The 21638-nt window shown below is 35.0% G+C and overlaps 1 protein-coding gene across 1 annotated transcript in view; it reads left to right on the top strand.

Moving 5' to 3' along the window:
• The first annotated feature begins 9723 nt into the window (after positions 1-9723).
• lmbrd1 (LMBR1 domain containing 1) overlaps positions 9724-21638 on the top strand; it is a 50473-nt gene continuing 38558 nt past the window's right edge. Inside the window, exons 1-3 of the mRNA XM_017412710.3 lie at positions 9724-9789; positions 11429-11605; positions 12388-12451. Of these exons, the coding sequence (XP_017268199.1) occupies positions 9724-9789; positions 11429-11605; positions 12388-12451 (307 nt within the window). The remainder of the gene's footprint in view (positions 9790-11428; positions 11606-12387; positions 12452-21638) is intronic.

Below are 21638 nucleotides of genomic sequence, written 5' to 3'. Positions count from 1 at the left end.
CGGTTTAAAAGAGTTTACTTGAGTAGATTTCCAGATATACTAAAATGCATTTCTGAAATGTGGGTCAACACTCCATGCAACTGAAGCACTAGGCAGAATCCACCAAAAACCACATGGAAGCTTAAGTCACATGACTGTCCTACATTAGTCTGGCTGTAGTCTGTATAAGTAAACAAGTAATGATATGTTTAGGTGGAAATATAAGACTAAGACTGCTGCTAAACCCAAAAGAAAAGAGAAAGAATGAGTAAAGCTGAGAAAAACTACACATTCAGCTGAAGTCTGCACCAGTTGTGGACAGTCGGCATGGCTAGTTGGCACAAAAATCTGTTAGTGTGGGAGGGGTAAGAGTGTGAGAGGAACAGACCCAACCTCAGTTACAGTCAATCAAACATGTTTGAATCTGGACGCAGTCAGGTATTGTGAACTGATTACCACCCCAAGTGCAAACACATGGTGCCAGCAGCCGATAAAAAAGACAGGTTAGGACACTAAAAATAATGTCAAAGTAGCAGGAACATTGTAACAACAGTGGGGAACAGCAAAAAAAGACAGTGATTTCAAAATCTGTAAAGACTGAGAGTTATGTAGAGTGTCCCCAGATGAAACATCTGTCAAGAATAAATATCAGGGATCAAGCAGGGCAGTGGAGCGCCATAAAGACAGAAGTTGGCATGCAAACACATGCAGCTTTTGCTAAACTTTTTCTATACCAGTAAGTACAGTTTTAACCTAACTTATCTTTTTACTTTCATACTTTAGTCACCAAATCTGATCGTAAATATGTACCAATACATCAATACTAGTTTGCGTCTGTTCACAAATTCTCCTTACAAATTTTTAATGTAAGGACACATTAACCAATAATATGAAAAAAGTGCAGATTTTGTTTCTTATTTCATGAGCTTTTTTAACCGTCTTCATGACGTCCCAGTGAGTGACTTTAAATGCTGAAGTTGTTTTCAGATGCAGGTTATTTCTTATCAGATAGTTTCTCTTAAAGTCAAACCGCAGTAAGGGTTTGTACATGCTCGAAAGAGTAAAATCTAAAATAGATAAATCAAAATACGTTCCCCTTAAATTTCTATCAAAAGAGCATGCCAGCAGTTTAAGATACCCTCTCCAAAGAAACAGGTGTTCAGGCTCCACACATGCTAATGTTTAGACAGATGATATTCTCCTCCCCCGTTCACCTCAACATCATACAGAAAACAGTGCTGTGTTGAAAGACATAAAATGGGGGAAAAAAATGCATAAAGAAGTGAATTAAATGCTGCTGATGGCTATTTTTCTTTGTTAGATGATCCCTTTTTTTACAGTGTTTGTATTTCCTTAGATCTTCTGTGGTTTTTTTCTCATTCAGTAATGAATTACCTTTATTCTTGTACTGTTTCTCATTGTTAATCATGCATTTAAAAGAGATTTTGGTTTGTTACTGTTGTAGTGAACACATAAAAAATAGGTTTTCTGTGCTTCTTTGATTTGAAAAATCTCACTGAGTGAGCTGCTTGACATTGCCAGAAAAAAATGAAAGAAATCACATTTCATCTTTATCTGTTCTCTGTTTTTACTTGACGTTATGCTGCTTTAATTTTACCATAAAAGTGAGCAGTCCAGACATTTTTATACTAATTCTTTCTGCTTTAATTGAGCACTATAAGAAAGTCATATTTCACTAAAGGTCTGCTCTATCAGTACCTTACAGTGTCCGGAAATGTATTTCCCTACTATCTGATTTAGCATTTCTTTCATATTTCCAGTAAGCTGATGGAAAATCCTTTATTCTTTCTGAGATAGATGGCGCAATAACAAAAAGTGACTCAACAAAATCAAATAGTTATTATTGTGGACAAATATGTTAATGTAAGCAATAGTTGTTAAGTTAACTTCTAAAAACTTTAGACAAATGGAAAAAAAAGCATACAATCAAGTCTGGAGTTTATGAAGCTGATATGTGATAGAGAAATCATGTTGTAAGTGTGATTAGTCTATTAACTGCCTGATTGGTTATTATGTTACTCTGTTTGTATTTCCAGAGCAGCGTTTTAATGACCTGGGCCAGTTAAACAAATGACTTGTGATTAAAATGTGCCTGAAAAATGAATCATTACCAACTATCCATGACTAACTGCAGATGATAGAAATGTAATTACACAGTATTTTATAAATATCAGAAGATTTGACTTATATTACTGCCACAGTGGTGTGGTGTAATTTTAACGTAGATCTTTTTTTTCTACTCAGACCCATAATCTGTACCAACGCTGCATCAACTGTGTACATGGTTGGGTGATTTGGGTTAAGTGACCTTTTGAGCTTGTAAATGAAACTGAGTAATTATGGCCCCACAGGGAGGACCAACTGCACATATGTTATTTAAGAAGTTTAGATCAAACAGGCGTGAACGCCATAATATTCAACAAGGTAATTTCCTGCTTATTTACACTATATCAGATGTTGGATGTTCAGATTAAAGCCAAACAATGAATATAAAGAAATGAGTCTTATTCCATCTATATCCATCAGGTTTTATTTGCTTTCCTGCTAGAATTACTTTGTAATGGAACTGGATTGATGTGAGACTCTTAAGCTCACAGTAGGGGGGAAACAAACGACATCTTCACAGACTTTTAGATATCTGCTGTCTCTAAACTCACAAAAAGACCAGTTACATTGGGAAACATTGTCCTGGTTGGGAAACAGTGTACTTGAAGCCACAGGGAACAGCCCTCTTACTCATCATGGAGAGCTCTAACACTGAGGTGCTCAGCCAGGAGCTTTTGAATACCCTCACACCTGCCCAACACCACTGTCCCTGAGTGCCTTCAGAGTATAGGAGAGAGTCCAGCTCTCCTCCAGGAGTTTGGCTCCAGAACCAACACTGTAATTAGAGGTAAGGTCAATTTTATCTGATTTGTATTGCTCAGCTTTGGCTCCTTTCCCATCAGTAAAGTGTTGTTCCACATCCCAAGAGCCTCTTTGTTATGCAGGAAACCAGCACACCCAGGCCCCCAGCTTCACTTGCTACTCACTGTACTTCGCACCTGACCTTGACTCCCCACAGTTGGTGGATCCATGTAGAGGTGGCGTTCTTTGGTTTCTTTGGGCTGACGCTGGTTCAGCACCAGAAGCCAAGATTCAGCCACCAGGCAATTACCAGTAAGCTCCCCCAGCAGGTGTGTCTCCAGGGGCTTGGCAGGGTATCCCTGACCCAGGTGAACTTACCTGCTTGGACTGATGTTGCTTTATGGAACCACTGAATACTGAGACCAATTTCTATGGAAGACCTTCACTAACACAACATGTATGTATTTATTACCTATTAGCACAGTTTTTGCAATATTGTTTTTCAGTGTAATTTTTATTTGTTTTTGTTCAACACATTTTGCTGGTTTTGTGTAGTGGGAGGAACTTGGCAGCCTTTAAGTCCTAGAGCTGACATTTATTTTCAACAAATATTTTCAGCAGAAGCCTGATAAACCACTCATCAACATTATGCATGAATCTCATTTAATTAGCAATCAAGTGCAAATTTTTGATTATGTTGTTCTTTCTTACAATTAGGCAGAAAACATTTTAGGTTAGGGAAATTATTATTTTTAAATTGAATCAATCAAATGTTCATTAGAAGTGAACATGCAACATGACCTAATACATACACTTTTTTAGTTTGTTATTGCTTGTAAATTAGCTAAAGTCATTTACTGTCTCTATTTCACAACACAGTTCTTTTGAAAATTAATAGTGTTTGTAATTAAGCTCTTCCACATCAAATCACTCTACATTGTCTCTATTTCTTTTAAAAACACAGACAACTCAACTTTGTGAACACTAACAAGTATGACATCAGATGGAAAAGCCTATTGAATAACATAATAAGTAAAAGAGATGTGGCCTATGATTAATTTACCCCTGCCAAGCCACCACTTCTTTGGAAGTTTGGAATCCTGATTCCGATTTATTGTTGTCCATTGTTGTCACAAACCTTTCATTTTTGGAAATGAAAGCAATTCTTTATTCTATCACATTCATCTTTGCTATCATGGAAATAACCGTCCACCTGCTGTTTTGTGGAAAACTTTGCTGGGTAAGACAAAGTATGCAATGCATGATGTTCAGGGGATGAAGTTCAACTTGTCCTAGCCCCAAAATCTTTACTAAATCATAAGCTGTCAAAAGCTGTCCCAAGTATTTCTCTGGCAGTTCCATTAAAAACTGCTCAGTCTAGTCTGCAGATTTTCCAGAGTAATTAGCACATTGTTTCAAAAAGAAATATTCTGTATTTTATGTGTGAAAGGCTGAAATTGAATTTTTCTCACCTTATTCCTGCATTATTAAGGGAATAGACAGAAATCTCAGCAGCTTCCAAGATTTTCTGTCTCCAGTCCATGCCATTAAAAATTAAATACCTTAGAGTTTTAAGTGTTGTTGGATTAAACAGGTAACTGCAAGCTTTGCCATCATTTTGACCTCTATACATTTTTCATGACTGTGTCACATATTTTAAAACAACCTAATGTCCAATTCATCTTAGACATGGGAAATGTAAATTATTCAACAAATACATGCTGAATGTCTAACAGTTTTGTAAGATTAGGATATGTTATCTGACCATTTAAAGACAGAAAATCATCCAATAGGAAGATAAACAAAATCAGTAGTTTTTAAGACAGACTTGACAAAAACAAAAGAAAACATTCTGACAAGTGAGAGACATGCCTCAGGCGTTGTCCCATAGTTCCAGATGATTGCCCTTTGAAATATAATTTTCATGATATTTCCACTTTATTGAACACTGAAAAGTCAGATAACAGGGGACATGGTGAGATTTGGCAAGCAGCAGATGGTCATGTTGTTTTTGTCCCCAAGATATTCTATCTACATATTTGGCAATCTCTTGAGGCAGTCCCAAACATTATCCACGACATGTGCCAAAAATTGCCCTTTTAGAAAATTCTTACCCTTGTGATTTCTGTGCACTTTTACACAGTTTGTGCTGAAAATGTGCATATTAGATTTTTAGATGGCTGATAGCATTCGAGTCAGAGATTGTTAAAGAAAGTGATAGCTTCCTTACCCCCCAATATTCCACCTCACGGTGAAAAAATACAGTACATGAAATACAGTATAACATTTCCAGAGTCACACGATCAAAATAAACTAACTGTGTGAATACTGATTCAGCACTCCTACTATTGTTTTCCTGTTTTTTAAATGTTTTCATAGTTTTGCAGTCTAACTACATCTGCATACTTTGTGCTATTTTAGCCATTTTATAGCTACTGTTTTGATCCTTTTAGCTTCTAGTTACCGTTTTGCCAATGTTGCTAACAGTTTTAGTTTCTTCGGCTAATTTCATTAGTCTTTCACCACTCAGCATTTACAGTATTTTTACAAAAACTTTAATTTCTGTACTTGCAATTTTGATGTAGAGTGATGTTAATTAAACGGATCTTGGAATTATTTTACAAAACAACAACAACAACAACAACAACAACAACAACAAAAACACCATCCTTTTTATTTTCCTAGAGAAGGATTATGCCTGGACATTCCTCTGAGTTGCAAAGCTTCTCAGCTGATACTTCTGCAGCTTTCCAAATAAATAACTCTCAGCCGAAATAAACATGGACTCACTGAAGTGTGGACAGATCAAATCTGCAGCAGCTCTACAGGACTGTTTCGACTCCAAAGGCTGGCATCGTATCAACAATATCAGAGAGGTGATCTCACTGTGGATAAGTACTTTGGACTCAGAAAATACAATACCCATCCCACCCTCAGCACGCTCACCCTGCTGATGTATTGCAACAAAATAGAAGCATCTGCTGCTGTACCATCAGTCCTAGGAGTTGTCTCATCATGCAGTTAGATAAGTGATTAATCCTCCAAACCTCAAGTAGATAATGATGTTTTTTTGGTAATTCTTCTTTTTTTTCTGGTAGCATGAATAGAATATATCAGAATTTTGTTTTTACTTCTTTCCCAAAGAAACAATTAAATTTTCCATTTAATTGATATTTAGTAAATAATGATAATCATAAAAAAGGTTTCTTGTGTCGTGTTTGATGTCCAGTGGTCTAAAATTAAGCTGTCCTTTTAATTTTTGGTTCATACAGACTCTAATTATTTATTTGAGTATCATACAATGTGTGTATCTAATAGGGAATGACACAGAGCTTTTAATGACCACTCTCATAATGGACATACACACCAAAAAAACAAACAATACATAATGCAATAAAGCAAACAAGAACACTGATGACAAACTTGGTTCCATTTAACCTCAGTGCACTGAAATATGAACTGCAATACAAATTCATCACTCTTCTTTTTGAGTTCTAGTTTGCATGTGTTTCATGATGTGTAACACCATTTTCACTGGATATACATGCACATATATAACCTCAGCAAACACTATTATAGTGGCAAACAGTGGCTTGCTTTTGCATGCATATATGGATCACTAAGTTCACAATTACTGAAAAGGTTTTGAGGCAAAACACCTGTCTCTTTTTCAGCAAGATTTACTATGTTGACATAAGGCAAAGTCACAGACAAAGGCTTCATATTATGTGTCACTAATCTGTAGGCCAACATAACCATTGATGTGTACCTTTGATGTGTTCATAAAAACCATAAAAGCCATTAAGCAGTCTGTTTGTCATTTCTGAGAGCTCACCTGCACATGAAAGCCCACAGAATATAAAGTAAAAATTAAAGAATTAAAAGCTACAATAACAAAGTTTGGCCTTCAGCTACAGTTATGTTAAGAAAAATTAAAGGATTTGCTCTTTTCTTATGAGTATTGAAGAGAACCATTTGGTTGGGACTTCAGTGGGCTGTAAGTGAGAAACTGATTTACCAAATAATCTTAGAGGTTTAAGGCTTTTGTTCAACAGATAAACTGTACCCATGACTACCTTAACTGATGTTATCACTAAAGCAGAAGCAACACAGTTTTTGACTATAAAAGACTTTGTCAAAAATTTAAACTAATTTAGTCCTTTTTATTGTATTCTGAAAAAGCCTTCAAAAATACACTTGGGTAGAGTGATTTGCCATTTCAACATGCTCTTGCAGTGCATTACAGTGTGAGTTTGCTAATGACCATCCACTTCCATGGTACTTTACATAAATTTACCTATGATGGCCAGGTGCAAAATGTGCAAATTATACACACCCTATACCAAGATTAAGGTGAGGCTCCTGAACAGAACTGATGCTAGATTACAAATGAAGTCACTATACGTAAGTACATACAGAATGTGTAGGATCTGACCCACACGTCCTGCCTCACATTTCATTCACAACTTTTATTTCACATTTAACCAAAACCTCTCAAGGATATCACTCTCATTTGTAATGTCAACAACACGTTTGTCTGTTTTGGCCAAAATTGTGAGATTTTGCAAGATTTTCATTTTCAGGGCTGGGTCTGTGGTAGCTCAGTGGGCAGTAATCCTGAGGCTGCAGGTTCAAGCCCAGGTTGCATCAGGAAAGGCCATCTGGTGTAAAACAATTGCCAAGTCTTTCTAGTGAATTGACTTGCTGTGGTGACGCCCGGAAATGGGAGCAGCTGAAACAACAATGTTCAATTTCAAAACTTATAATATAAAACTAATATAGAGCAAAAATATGACAAAAGCTATTGGGCTTGCAGCTGAAGCTATGCACTGTATATATGCTCTACAGCTGTGGCCAGACTCTTAGAAAAAAAGAAGATGAAAGTAGTGGGTCACAGTTGAACATGGTATGATTTAAAAGAGGAAACTACTTTTTATTTTTATTACCTCTGCCAAGGAGGTTATGTTTTCAGTAGTGTTGGTTTGTTTGTTTCTGCTAGCAAGCCTAATTAAAAACAAATGAACAGATTTTAAGGATTTTTTTTCAGGAAATGTTGGGGTGATTAACTGTTTGGGGTGTTCTGGATCCTGATCCGGATCAGACTATTTTTTTAAAGACGCAATGGCCTTGACGGAGGTTTGCACTCTCAAAGTGCTTCTAGTTTAGAAAGGTGGTGTGTTTTCCCTCCCTCATTCAGCGATTATCAGAGCACTCTCTTTAGTTTTTATCAGTAACACTTTGAAACTGACACAGCTATTTTAAAGAACATGTCTTGACAGTTTAAAATTTTTTTTTAAGCTATAGCCCTCACTGAACACCATAAAGACTGTATGCACGCAGATATGCCTCCAGAATCTTTGTAAATGGGGAGCTAGATGGGGGCCACTGATGTGGCACACCAAGCTATAGCCATAACATCATTTGAGGAGTTTTATTATGCTCAAGTCATATGTAGACATTTTGAAAAATATTGCATTATAGGAGTTAAGGAATCACCTTCTGATATAGACCTATTTTGGTTTCTTATTTTACAGCTGAGAACAGCACAGTTATAGTCAACCCACTGAAGATTGCCGTCTCCTCACTTCAATTCATGAAAAAATATTATGCATATAACCTGTATGAGAGGGGCAGTATGGGGGCCAGAAACCTTACAGAGGTGGTAGTTGCACTCCTCCAGCTTTCCCTTTAGTGATGGCCCTGTTTTCATGTTAGTCCATTGTTTACATTTGTGTAAATGTACAATCTACCTGATAAAAGCTACCTTAGGCATTTTAAATTAAAAATCAAAAATAAGATTATTGGTTTTCAGTTTAAAGTTGAATTCCAAAATGTCTGAACAAGCTGCAGTTTTATTTAAATAGCGTTCTCTTTGGTATATTTAATAAAATGCCTGCTTTTTTCTTTCATTGTTAGAAAATTTAGTCAGTGTCATCGTAATCTTACAATTATTGTTATAAAAGCAAGTATTCCAGTATTTTTTATTCTCAGTGATTTTCATTTTTAACAGTATCAGACAGTGAGGCGTGATTGGATATTAAAATATTGCTATTTGACAAACACTATAAATGAGAGGATTTTGTTCATTTTAAGGATGCAAAGTGAGGAAAAATGAAGTGTTGTGTTTTGGTATAACTAAATGCCACAGATTTAGAAACATAAATTCAGAATTTATATTTATGTGAAAAGGTACAAAAGATGTGAAAATAAAACAGGAACACAACACAAGAACTACAGTAGGGCATAATATTGAAGGAGATATATAAGTAGTGTTAACGTTCATATTAAACTGATAAACTGGTGACTGCATCAAAAAAATTACATAGAAATTAAAACAACGAAAAGTAAATACATATTTATAAACATATCAGGTTTATGAAGAAACTAATGTATAATTTGAGGTTTCAATGAATGCATCTTTGTAAATATTCTTGTTTTTTTAGGTCAAACTGTTCAACAAGAAAACGTAAAAAACAAAAACAAACTGAAAATATGTTTATAAAAGTAGTTTCCCAAATATGATTTTAAGACTACAAAAATACACAAAGCTGTTAGTTTGTGTGTTTTGAAAGAGATTATGACTCAATACAGCAGGTTGAACTTTAAATAAAAGTTGTGCTCTGGAAACTCATCTTAAAAAACAAAAAAGAAAAAAAGAAAAGGGACAGGCCTGAGTATCTTGTTTACATAATATAAATGAGACATCTATTTTAATTTTATTTTTTTTTACATTTTGCACCATAACTTCTAAAGCGTTTTATAACACACTCTTTAACCTCATTTAGAGGCGCGACACTTGGATGGGTTTTGTAAAAACGTAGCTTGACGCAATGACGTCATTAAGACCACGTGGGTTTGTTATTACAGGAAGTAAAGATGGCGGTCCAGTCCTTAGTCTCAGAGTCTGTGATCGGATGGTCAATTTTCACCATTATACTTCTGGTAAGCACTTTAAAAACATGTGTGTTTGGATTTTAAAAGCACAGCAGCGGTAAATAAGTCCTTTAGGAGGCGTTAGCGGCGCTGGTGTCGCTTATATTTGACATAATCCGGCGCGACATGACCGGAGCATTAACGACAGGAGGACTGGCTGTGGATTGGTTTTATCTAACTTTAGCCCTGACACACTTTAAGTCCTGTGAAATCCTACATACATGTGTTTGGTGCACGTTTTTTTTTTGATCCTATTAGAATAATTGTCACTGTGAAACGCTGCTCCATCGAGAAACTAGCCGAATACTCCTACTTTATTTAACGTAAGGTTGTCATTTAGCTGTCAGCGCCATGCTTAAAAATATGCATTTCCGCATAAATGTTTTATTACTGCTGGTAAAAGCTCGTGTTTTTTTTTCTCCCGTCATTAAAACCACACAAACTTTACTTTTTTCTCTCTGTTAAGTCACATCTAGACTGACCTCGGTACCTGGCGTCTTATATAAATGCTTTTGAATTTGTGCACCAAAGTAATCTGCGGCCAATTTTAGCCCTCATTACCTCTTAGCTGTCAATCACAGTCAAATGGCAGTTTAATTGGTAAGAATAGAAAAAAAAAGAAAAAAGAAACAAGTCTGCATGCCAACAAATTGCTTTGTTTCTTTGCCCACCCTTCTATTTGAACAGGCCTTTCAGATCTTATTTGGATGCAAAGCCACCATCTTTACCTGACAAAACAAGCAGCCAGAGGCTTAAAGCTGGGTCTTTAATTGATCTATCTTGTCTGTGAGTGGCAGACCTGGATCTGGTGCTGCACACTTGTTTGCAGTTTCCTTATTTCCTTGCATGTTGTGTGTCTGGAATATGACCTTGTTATTGTGACGCCTGTTCCTGCAGAGTTCCTAGGCCACATGGACATATGTTCATTTGGTTTGCATTTTTTTTGAGTTTTAAAATTTTAAACTGCAAAACCCTAAATTGCAAGTACTTAATTTGCCCCTTGTAATTTTTCATAAATGAACTTTTTCTGCTTTACACTGAGACAGCATTTCTTGCCGTACCTCAGTAGGCTGTGTGACATTTTCATTTCTTGCTGTTTGTTGGTAAAGTTAAAATGTCAACTCCTCTGACTCATCTAAGGCTGGAGCATCTGTAATCACACCGGCTTTATTCTGAATGATCTGCTTCCTAAAACAGATACTGTTTAATCTGACTAATGTATTTATACAGGCTTTTCTGTAGAGGCATCCATCTCTTAAATACTGGTAGCTTTCAATTTTGTTTTTAAATCTTGACTTTATTTGTGACAAACCAAATGTAAGTTTTTTTTATTTTACTTTGATTTCAAAGTACAAACAAAGTCTTTGTTTTTATTATTACCTGACGGCAAAGACCGAGCAATAATGTTTTTCTGTGTGTGCCTTTCTGTACCGATAGCAAAATATTTCATAAACAACTGAACAGATTGTAATACAACTTTCAGAAAGTAATCTTTGCGTTGACATAACACAGCTGCTTAATATTTGGAGTCAACCTGATTTAAGATGACTGCCACAGCTAACCAAACTTAGACAACACAAAAATGGCTATAACTCGGTCAGTTTTACAGATCATTTGTTCTAATTTCTTTACTTTTTTTTCTGTGAAGGTCATTCTAGTGTTCTGTTGGATCTACATTCGGAAGTTTCAGAGTCGGCAGGATAGTGAAGTTGTTTCAACTGTCACAGCAATATGTGCGCTGGCCATCGCTTTGATAACATCTGCGCTTCTACCTGTGGACATATTCCTTGTCTCGTACATGAAGTATCCCAACGGCACCTATAAGGTCAGTATCTGCTCACAGCCACAGGAAAATCAATTTGACTAACTTCATAAGTACTCCATCAGGTAAAATATTTTTTAATATTGTTAGACAGTTTTATCTTATCTAAAAGTTCTCTTTAGTCAAGCTTTTTGCCAGTTTGGTCCAGTTGATATACTCTGTTGAAAATTATGCTAAGTGTGTAATAGTACCTTTTGTTTGAGTGATGAATTTCTTTGATATGTTTGACCCTGTTTAGTTTTGACCGTCTAACACTGTCTATTCATGTCAACTCATCAGGAAAATAATTCTTTACTTCCTAAATTAAAACATCATTTTAATAAAATTATATTAAGTTTAAAAAAAGTACATCAGTGTGAAAATACCTGACATGAAAGTAAACATTTATTTTTCAGTGAAACAGGGACGAGCGCCCAATAAAAAGGATCAGTTGCTGAAAATGAAAGAAAATCTCACAAATGTCTTTACTGAAGCTGCTGAAAAAAAATCTTTTTGCAGCAAATAACTTTTTTTAAGGCATTATGGTCATTGTATATGTAAATTGGAAGAAATAAAAAGTAATGTTGGTTCAGTTTTCCTTATCTGTGCTGCATTAAACCCAATTTAGATAAGGGTTCAACACGTCTGAGTAGCTGCTACTTTAGTGTGTTAAAGCACTACTGTAACCCACATACCTTCTAATGTAGTTTGAACTACCTATTTCTAGGTTATTGGTGTGAATTATCTGTATATTCTTGTTGTTTAGTTTATAGTTAGCTTAAAACTGTTTTTTTTGGATGTTGCAGGAATGGGCGACAAGCAATGAGACACGAGAGCACATTGAATCCACTGTGCTGTATGGATACTACAGTAAGTACATTTATATTATATGTGTCAATAATGAAATTTAATTACTGTCTTTATACAGATCTTTGTTAATATTTGCAAATCATTGAAAAAAAAATACCTGTGTGGATGTGGCTGTGATATTTGGTCAGGTTTGTCTTTGAGGTGATGGTAGTACCAGTTCGGTTTTAACAGCACCTGGGTCCTGACTTGTGTAACCATCAGTACAAGAAGGTTCACATTCTAACATTGGCTCCGTTTCCCACAGTAATCATTCATTTTCACTCAGTTTCTTTATAGAGCTTTATAGCAGATACTACAGTAGACTTCCTCCAAGGTTGTTGTAAACTCTACTTTAGTGTGTAATTACTCCTCATTTTAAGGCTATTTTGATTTAGTTTTTAGTAAATTTTCATATCTTACTTTGTAGGGTTTTATTTTTTAAACAATAAAGATTACTGTATAGAAAAGGTTGATGATTTGAACAGCTGACAATGACTGCCTTTTCATTTTTAAAGCCAGAATCCTGCAAAACAAAATATTGATTTATGTTTTTTCCCCCCAACTTGAAGGTTAAAAAAACAGATTATTGTGCCAGGACTGACATATCTAAACTTTGAGGTTTTAAGATATATTTAAAGTCCTCCAGTTGCTCACATATTCTCATCTACCATTCTGACCTTCCTGACTGCATTTTATAAAAAAAAACAATGGTTGTAATAAAGAAAATCTATTATTCATGGTTTTAATGTTAAAATTCTGTAGTGAGAATAGGGTTTTATAAAGTTTATTTTAATCCAAGAAAACATTGTTTGCTTTTGTGCCATGTCTCAGAGCTTTACATTGGACCAATAAAGCTCTAAAAATATTAATATTTATTTTTGATCTCATAAATGACCAGTTGTTGTAGTTTGTGTTGAAAACATATGGCGTATGAGTGTATACTATATTTTTGCTGGTATACTTGACATCTGTTGCTGTTCTGGTTGCTCGTAACTTGTTACAAACGCTTCCTTATTCATGCCTAGTTAGGCAGAACAACAGGAATATCCTGAGCTCACAAGCTTTTAATCAGGATTAAAAATACAGTCAGACTGTTTTGTAGGTTAATTGTAATCACTTTGTGAGGTCACTGTTAAAGACTATTTTAAAGAGGAGCATCTTGTAGTTTTTTTTTTTGAAAGAGTATCTGTCTGCCATTTAAAATCAGTTTAAAACTTACAATTTGCTCTTCATTATTATTATTATTATTATTATTATTATTATTATTATTATTATTATTATTATTATTTATTTTTAATATTTTGTTTACTTATTTTCTGTATATTTTTAACCTATGGCCAAATGAACTTTAAAATATTGTTTGGCTTTAATTAATTATATATGCCAGTTGCTGGATTTCCTTGTCCAAGCTGAAGTTTCTCTCCTGGAAAGCTTTGTTTTCCATCTTTAACATTTAATTCATAAAGTTTGGTCATTTCATCTAATTCCAGCATAGGCCACTTTCTTATTTTTAGATGTATTTACTTTTTCTTTGGAAAAGTTCTTAATAGCAAAAGTGAGGTCTGTAACCTTTATTCGACATGCAGCATTTAACAAAGACAGGAACACATAATCAACTAATTTACATAATCACTTATTTTAGTTTTCAGTTGTTTGCTTATTGTCTTGTGCCGAGCTGTGTTGTGATATTAGCCAGACAATAAGTCTGGCATCTTAAACTTACAGCTTGCTGTGGTCTAATACCTGTTCTTATTCCAATTCCAATATTTGAGTGTATACATTTCTAAGAGTGGCATCCAGGTAAACTACAGGATAAATTGAACTCTAGAGTCACTAGTACTATTTACAATTCTTCACGATTGTTATATTAAACAATAGCATATATATTTTTCGTTTTTGTTGAGAGCAAAAGTAGAGATGCCAAAGACACTAGAGTGTGTTTTGTGGCAGTTTGCTGCTCTCTTATTGGTTTTATGGTAAAAATAACGTCCTAAGCAGGAAGAACAAGCTGTGTCCTTGGCTAGAAAGCCCCATAAAGAATGAAAAAAAAAAAACAACTCAGTGGCTTGTTGAGATCAGAAAATTGTTCTTCATAGACTATGAACAGTGCACATGAATCTAGCATTCAGTAGGACAGACAAATATGATTTCATACATAGGGTTGATTTTTCTCTTTTGCTGTGTCTAAGTTGAATTCGACATACCCTTAAATTGAAACTGCTTTATAGCAATCGGGGGGGGGGAAATGAATAATTCAGTAGCCTTAGCCGCCTGTGCAGGGCTCTGTCCTGTCGGTAATTTAATTTGTTTAATGGCCAAACTGCCTGGAAACCATGTTTATGGTGCAGCAGCTAGACTCAAGAACTTGGTCACAGATCAGAAGTGATTGGTTGAGTAATTAGTTAAGTAGATACACTTATCAGCCACAACATTAAAGCTGCTTGCCTAAAAATGTGTTGCCACTTTCCATGGGGTAATAATATCTTGGTAAATTTCAAGACACAATGTTTCTTATAAAAAACATTGTATTGTGACCAAATTATCAATATCCCTTTCACCTATTAGTGGTTGAAATTTTCAGATGCATAAGTGCACCACTGGTTCAGACACAGTTTATTTATTTATTATTATTTCTACATGATTATAATCTGAAACACAATTAGCTTAAAGTTGATAAAAAAAAGCAAATTACTAAGAAACTATTTATGCAAAAGTCTTTGGTCTGGATGCAGCAAAACAAGCTCATAATAGCAGCACCATGTTTCAGGAAAGGCTTGAGGTTCTTTTGCTTGAATGCAGTGTTTATTTTTTTCTCTTTCTAAAGAGAACGGCTCTCATTTAAATAAAAGACAGAAATACGCTACAAAATGTTTTTAATTAGAAAACTACAGATGCTCAATGGTGTCTACTTATGAAATAAAAGCACAGGCTTTCTTGTTTCTATCAAAGTCTCTTGAAAGTGGACTCAGATTCACTCACAGGACTGAACAATAACACAAAGTTTAAATAAACAATTTCACACCCAAAATGTTTTGAGTAGGCACTACATGCCAACTAGAGGTACTCATTGGAGATACAAAAAACCTTAACCAAATGCTGTTTATACCCTTATTTCTGGAGAAGGTTTAAGGAAAAGCCTTAATTCTGAGGCCATTTTTGACCACTCCTGGGAAGACTGATAGTAGAGATGGATAGCCTTTTTTGCCATTTACTTGACTACGTGTTGGCTAAGTTCAAACTCCTTAGAGTTACTTTTGTAATTCATGTTTAACTCGGTGATCCTCCACAACATATGTTCTGCAGGTTGTACAGGGGTTTCTGTAAGGGCACAAGTGCAATATCAAACATTAATAACTTGTATTCTAAATAAATTGGGCATCCACTGACACTTGATTGTCATCCAGTTATAAAACAGTCACCCACTCAAGAAAATGTAATATTTGATAACGTTTTCGTTATGACCCTTATATTTGTTTAATTTCATCCTTTAATCTACAAATTTGAATTTTGTGATAACAAGTTGGCTTAAGTTTGCATTTTTGGCAGAAATATGAACATTTCCAAAGGGTTCACAAACTTTGAAACACCATTTTTATTATTTTGTTAAAGTCCTACACAGATGTGCTCATGAGATGTCTTTTTCATTAGATCCATTAAAAATAAACCTTTGTCTGTGTTCATATTGGTATTCGGCAGGCAAATTAAATGACAATCTTAGACCAATTGTATATTTTCAGAAAGCTACAACAAGGGGCAGAAGAGAATCTTGAAAAAGATTGCTACTTGCTTCAAGCATGCATATATGTAATCATCTCTTGGCAAGTGTGTGGTGCAGAATCATCTTCTGGCAGATTTACTGAACTTGTAACTCCCTGGCTGTTGATAAAGGAAGATGATAGAATGGACCAAAATACATAAAATGGAGCTTTGCAGTTTTGATTGATTATTTGCCTGTTTGAAATCTAAAGTTGGAGCACATTTTTAAACATTAAAAAAATGCTTCTCTGCCTTAATTTTTACAGTACTGACCAATAGATTATTTAACTTCTTCTTAAGTTGACATTACCTAAACTTTTTGGTCCCCATCACCCTAATTCTTTACAAGTCAACCTAGATTATGTATTTTTCTGTAAATAAATCCATGTCAAGTATGTCTGTGAAGATGATTGTAGTTTGAGCACAGTTTTACATTGTTATAAACTACAGAGTGGGACTAAATGTAACAAAGAAACTAAATCTTATTGGACAAGCTCTTTCTTTTTGCTAGTCTTTGATGTGTGCTTAAAACAGGACTAATTCAGGTCTGGGTTGTCTTTAGGGGCATCACTTTGTTATTTGCCAGTAGGTGGAGACCAAGCTCTATGTCAAATGGATACACAGGTTTCCTACAAATCCAATCCTTCAGGACACATAACTGTCCATTTGTACATCACAAATGGTGTAATTACAGGGCTGATACAGAGTTTCATATCTCCTTTGGTGAAGGATATTTTTCTCCAGCATTGACTGATTTGTACTAAGTAGAGAACACATTTGGTGATTATGAAAAGCTCTTGGGATAATTTGCTTGATCATATGTTGTTTTAGGTAGTTGTCATGCAGTCACTTTTTTATCAATTTGGAGTGAATAAATTACAATGAATGCTTGCCTTGCTCAAAATATACAGATCCTTTTAAGACCCTTTCTGAGGCAGGTTTGAGTTGAATGTTCTTGTATTATAGCTGTACAAACATAGTCTTGTCATAAAAAAAGATTTATTTATTTGTTTATTTATCCCCAGGATTACATTTTTTAATTTTCATTGTCTTTATGCATAGATCAATTTATATTCCATTCAAACTAGAATTTACTAAAAATGCTATTCCAAGTGAGTTTGCAACAAAAATAAACAAACAAAACCTGATTATTATGTAGCTTGAATAGGCTTGCTTTTCTATTGATGAACAATGAAAGTTTAGAGCGTGACATCATTTTCTTAAAATAAGCTCTACAAATATTTCGGAGGACTGGAGTTTGCTTCAGAAAGTACTCTTTGTTTTCCTGGCTTTTGTGTCAGGGCTCTTGAATACCATTCAACCAAATACTTTAGGCTTCTCATTAATGTTTTAAGAGACTACCATTTCTCAGAAGAATGGGTAATACTTAAGTTGGTCCACAGTGCAAAACATGATCATTTTACAACAAAAGCTCCAAAATTTGAACATGAGCAACTTTTCTTTCTCTACTCACTTCTCAACTTGAATTCATTTTTGCCTTGTTGTCATGAGCATCCATTGTATTGAAGAGGTTTGCAATATTGGATTGGCTCAAAAGCTTGTATAAAGATAGAAGGGGTATTAGCTGACAAAAGCTTGAGTTGACTCAACCAACATTTTCCTAAAACCTTTGCTGTCACTTGTAAATTCTTACTTTTCATCTTTGTTCACCATTGGAAATCTTTAGGGTTTATAGATTAAACACATGGTTAGGAATATTTAATGCACGTACAGATGTGATCTGAATGTATTAATTATATGGCTTTGGTGAGACTTTGTTCAAAAATAAGCTTGCCTGGAGAGGGGTGCATTAGTTGGTCGGAGCAATAATCACTGAGGAATTTATGGATCCGTGTTTTTATAATGATTTGAGACCAGTTTCTTCTATAAAAACAATACTATTTGAATTAGAGTTAACACAATTGTATATGTTAAGAAGTATGTGACTATGTCACTTTGGGTATTTTGAGCAACAACTTGAGTGCCTTTGCTGTGTACATAACAAACCACTGCTCTTCAAATGAATTCATAAATAGAAAATTTACAACTTTCAAATATAATATTAAAGTAGAGCAATATGTAATACAGAATCTATTCTCAGTATGTAATAAAGAGGATGAGTATCTGCAGCAGAGACATCCACATCTTTTATACAACACTTTGTTTGTGATCTTGATGAGATTGAAAGCTAAGCTTGAAAGGTTTGTCCATTTGTACATTTCCTTGAACTGTTCAGTACTTCAAAGCAGTGGTGCATAAGACCCTTGAGCAGCAGGGCAAAATACTCCCGGTCTGTCTTCCGGCCTTTTTAATGCCATTTGTGAAAGAGAAGCTAGAGAGGAAGCAGTCTTCATGCTCACTACAATAATTTTTTTTTAATCTGTAATCTGTGTTTGCATGTGCATATTGAATTATATTGGGAAGTGGTAGCCTTGTGTTGCTTTTAAGAGGATTTTTGAAAATTGACAAATTTCTGTTTTATTTTTGAGGGCAGCTTAAGATGATTGAGAGGAAACTTCATTTATGGGAACATGGATAAACAAACGTAAAAAGCTGAGGGATACTTTTTCTGTGGCTTAGTGTGTACAAACTGCAGCCTATACCTTTTTTCTTTTATCTTTCCTTACTTCAGAGTATTTACAAATATCTAGACAAGACAAAAATGACCATGAGAAAAAAACTGCAGCTACATTGAGGTATTTTTATTAATACATAATTTTTAACCTAACATACTATTTAGTTGATCCAGACCATTTAGTTAGTGTATTACAAAAACATACAATCATAAAAAAAACTAATTTAATCTTGTCTAAATATTTTTTTTGCCCGTTTTTTAATAGAGTCAACATTGTCAATACACTGTAAAAAGAAACGATGTTCATTATAAACTTAAGGTGCGACAACTTGAAAAGATTGATCCCGTGAGTTTTAAATCAGGTCCTAGGAAACTAATAATTTCTGGATAGAAGATCTGACAGCCTCAGTTGAAGATTTTTAAATTGATTCTACAATTAACAGGTAACCAATGAAGAGGTGATAAAACAAGAATCACGTATGTTCTTTTATCTAATCCTAAGCCTCGCTACAACATTTTGTACCAACTGAAGATGATCAAGGGTGTTTTTGTTAAGACGTATAAAGAGCATTGTGATAACCCAATTGAGAGAAAATAATTTAAAAAAATGATAAACATTTCAAATTATATGTTTTGATGCTGGCCTAATTTTACAATATTTCTCAAGAGATAAAAAGTGGTTTTGCTTGTAATGATGGCATTGTTCCCCTCTGGTAACCTTTTGGTGCATCACACAGACCAAACAGAGGGGCCTCAGTGCCATGCAGGCATGCCCTTAGAAACAAGAAGCTAAGACAATGGTATCAGCTGTGATAATGGCATTATTGGTTTGTGTCGTTTGTTGAAGGTGGCTGGCTTAGAAGCATATTGTTGGTGGATTAACTTCAACCCCTCTGCTCTTTGATTAAATCACACCAATGCACAACAAAGGCACATGACACCAAATTTGAGAGCTGATGTATGAAAAAAGCTAAAGAAAACATATGTAATAAAATATCCAACACCTATTTGCAAATATCCCTACAGACAGCATCAGTAAGTCTAGACTCAATATTACTCATAAAGGCTTCAGTGGTGCTTAGTTTCTGTATAAATAATACAATGTTAAAAGCACAAATAGGTGAATAATTTTGCAGTAACATTCTGTGCATACAACACAAGAGCTGTATGAAGGTTTATGGACTTTCCATATTCTGTCCTCAACTATGTCACTGGAATAAATGTGCAAAATTTTTCATCGTGATCAAGTGTTTTTCCTAGTAGATGCTATTCATATGAAGTAATGACTGATTCTCGATAATGCAAAATTACCTATTCTCTGAATGTTAATATTTACTGTGCCATGGTTAGCTGTCTCTAGTTTACCTGGCAGGAATATGCCATTGGCTGCATACTTGGAATTGCTTGTGTTTATTGGCTACTGGCGTCATCCTAAACTCAGCTTGTCTAGCTGTAAGTGAGTGAAAATGGATACATGGGTGTAGCAATGAGCATGTGCATATTGAAAGCAATGTCCTGTCTCAATCACAGCTGGCAACAAACAAACCTGCAAGAGCAGGATTCATTTTGCTGCAGTAGAGAGAGCCCTTCATTTTTGGTTCAATTCATGAAGATATGTCGATACATGCTGGAGTGCAAGCTTTTTGACTGATATTGAATAGTTGTTTTCCTCATGGGCTTTAAAGTTGAAGTGTGCTACTGGTGTTAGGAATTTAGTATATAAAGCAAATTTTCTTTTTTATTAATTTTTCTTACCTAAGTGTCCTAATTTTTCATTTAACAGTCACATAATTGTCTGTTTAGTATGTCTTGCCAAGAAAATACTAAAAGCATAAATGCACTTTATTTTTATTAGAGTCCTGGATTATTACTAATTAATGGTTTGAACTGTTCTGTTGTGATTTTGCTTGAGTTAATTGACCTTGAGGTAAAGTTGAAGTCGTAAGTGGGGAAAAAAATGCTATGAAATGAAACCTGTGTTTAATTGTTAAAAAATGTGAAACTGGAACTCACAAAGCCTCAGTAACCTGTCTGCTTTCATGTGTGTGTGTGTGTGTGTGTGTGGTTTTTATTTATTTATTTTATTTGTTGGCTTTTGTTCTAATGATTCACATGATCTCCTCAGGGGGTCGAGCAGTCCCAGCCAAGTTGCTGGGATTGTCTTTGTGACATGCTTTTCTGTGAGTTATTTTAGGATTGTCTGGACTGTCTCCACTAACATCCATTTGATCCATTTTTGTAAAAACAAAAACTCTTTTGATCAGAAATACCAACATTGTAAAGAATGACTTATTTGGACCACTTCACTGCAGTTACACCCTGAGCACAAAAATTAAGGCGAAGCACTTTCCGGTGCATCTGTCTGATGAAAGTCTGTGATGTTTTGAAACCCTATGGATATTTAGCAAAGCTGGTTGTGTTTTGTTGATTTTTTATTTTTTATTTTTCATGTTTAACTAACCTGAGAAAAATGTACAACAGCAGTTTTTCAGTTGTACTTCAACCCTCATAATTCACAATTTTCCTTGAGCGCCATGGCTGCCTAAATGTAGATTTTCACACAAGGAAGTTGATATTTGCTTGTACAAAAATGTTTTTTTTTTTCCAACCTGCAGTCAGCATTGGACCCATTTGTGGGATAATCACCTGGTTTCTTATTGTTAATGCAGAGGACAATCAAACATTATGGCTCCATATAAACCACCCATAAGCAGCAAAAATTGCAACAAATGACATCAAATAATTAGCAGACAACATCCATCCATCCATCCATCCATTCTCCTCCGCTTATCCGGGGTCGGGTCGCGGGGGCAGCAGCCTAAGCAGGGAGACCCAGACTTCCCTCTCCCCAGCCACTTGGGCCAGCTCCTCCAGGGG

The sequence above is a fragment of the Kryptolebias marmoratus genome, linkage group LG22 (assembly GCF_001649575.2).
Source record: "Kryptolebias marmoratus isolate JLee-2015 linkage group LG22, ASM164957v2, whole genome shotgun sequence".
Classification (NCBI taxonomy): Eukaryota; Metazoa; Chordata; class Actinopteri; order Cyprinodontiformes; family Rivulidae; genus Kryptolebias; species Kryptolebias marmoratus.
This window is presented reverse-complemented; position numbering and strand designations above follow the sequence as displayed.